Source organism: Camelina sativa, chromosome 5 (genome assembly GCF_000633955.1).
Source record: "Camelina sativa cultivar DH55 chromosome 5, Cs, whole genome shotgun sequence".
NCBI classification, from domain to species: Eukaryota; Viridiplantae; Streptophyta; class Magnoliopsida; order Brassicales; family Brassicaceae; genus Camelina; species Camelina sativa.
The window spans coordinates 30,640,518-30,642,290 of NC_025689.1; the positions used below are offsets into that span (position 1 = coordinate 30,640,518).

General features: G+C 32.3%; 1 protein-coding gene across 1 annotated transcript; it reads right to left on the bottom strand.

Annotated features, from left to right (window-relative positions):
• On the bottom strand, positions 1,327-1,773 carry LOC109133039 (putative defensin-like protein 262). Its single transcript, XM_019245570.1, has 2 exons — positions 1,682-1,773; positions 1,327-1,583 (listed from the first exon to the last, which is right to left on the bottom strand). The coding sequence occupies exons 1-2, from the start codon at positions 1,737-1,739 to the stop codon at positions 1,345-1,347; spliced, it is 297 nt and encodes a 98-aa protein (XP_019101115.1). The 5' UTR covers positions 1,740-1,773; the 3' UTR covers positions 1,327-1,344.

The following is a 1,773-nucleotide window of genomic DNA, read 5'->3' on the forward strand; positions in this document are numbered from 1 at the left end:
ATCTTTTTGTTTTACACCTCTTTGTTTTTATCTATATATATACAGATTTTCATGTTCTTTGAAAATAGTTTTTGTTTTTTGAGTATTATTAATGATCTCATCCTTTGTTAATGATCTTAAAAGTTGCAAAGTTTCGATCCAACAATCATGTTTATTCGTCGCACCCTCAACTTTCCATGTTGGCACCCGTTAGTTTTCACACATTTTTGTTTTATACCTCTTTGTTTATATAAAGTTGCGATGTTTTGATCCAATAATTGTGTTTCTTCGTCGCACCTCTAGCTTTTAATGTTTGCACTTGTTAGTTTTTGTACCTTTTTGTTTCACACATATTTGTTTCACACCTCTTTGTTTTCGCACCTTTTTGTTTTTATATATATACAGATTTTTATGGACTTTGAAAACAGTATATGTTATTTGAGTATTATTAATGATCATTTTGTTTATGATCTCAAAAATTGCAAAGTTTCGATCTAACAATCATATTTCTTCGTCGCACCCCCAGCTTTCCATGTTAGCACTGTTAGTTTTCACACCTTTTTGTTTTACACCTTTTTGTTTATATAAAGTTGCAATGTTTTGATCCAACAAATGTTTTGTTCCTTTTCCTACTCGAAATGTGAAATTAACAATGTTAATCATTTCAAGTTTTCACTTTCCCGTGCAGCAACGCACGGGCCAACATCCTAGTTAACTATAATATTTAAATTTAGTCTTGCGGTATACCGCGAGTTAAAATCTAGTAAAATTAGCAAAAAAAAAAGAGACTCTGGTTCTTTACATCCCATTATGATCTGTATTTTGCTTCATCGATCTATCATTCTAGAGTCTTCATATGCTTAAAAAGCCTAAACAAATATTTCGTGTCTCTGATTACTTCTTTGATTCGTTGTCATCTAACTAGTTGTCCGGTTCTAAATACTTACAGTTGTGGTCTCAGGTCTGTCCATCCAATGACCCCTTTCTTTGGGTTGTGTACTATTAATTCGAAAGCAAGCACCAAAATTATGTCTATTTAGTATATTACTTAAGTATATTATGACCACTGGTATTCTGATTCTGCAATCTTTTATTTAACTGGTTAAAATCTTTTAAAAAAATATTATGTTATGTAAAATAAGAATACATTTATAATTCCTTAAACTTTGTGAACTAAAAGATCTTATAAAATGACATATGATTGGACTTGTTTCAAATTCCAATTGATTGAATACTAGCTTCAGAGATATGTTTTATTTGAAGAATAATGAATAAATCGATTTAAACACTAGTTTATAGTATCTCTCTTTTTCCTGTGTCTTATAATTAGAATTTATGGTGGGCACCAAATCTCCTAAACACTCGTTAACAGGTACATGTACAACAACCAATATCACACCTACAGTCACATGTTGCAAACTTGCATTGCGGAGGACAGTACTTGTAACAGTCAAGATCTACAGTGCAAACCCGACCGTTATTATCCATTATATGTGCTACTGGCGGCAAGCAGTTACAGTTCTTCTTTCCTTGAGGACATTTGCCGTCGATGCAGTTCACTTCTTCCTCCACCATCATCTCTCTTGCATCACCCAAAGACGAACCTTTGATCACAAGTAATCACCACAAACTTCAATAAATACAATACCAAAAGCAAAAAAAAAGAATATAACAAAGAACAATATCCATACAAGAAGCTTACAAAATGCTATGACTGCGAGGGAGAACAAGAAGAAAAGCTTGAGAGACGTTTTCTCCATTGCTAATGGTAAAACTCAAAAATCTTTTCTTGTT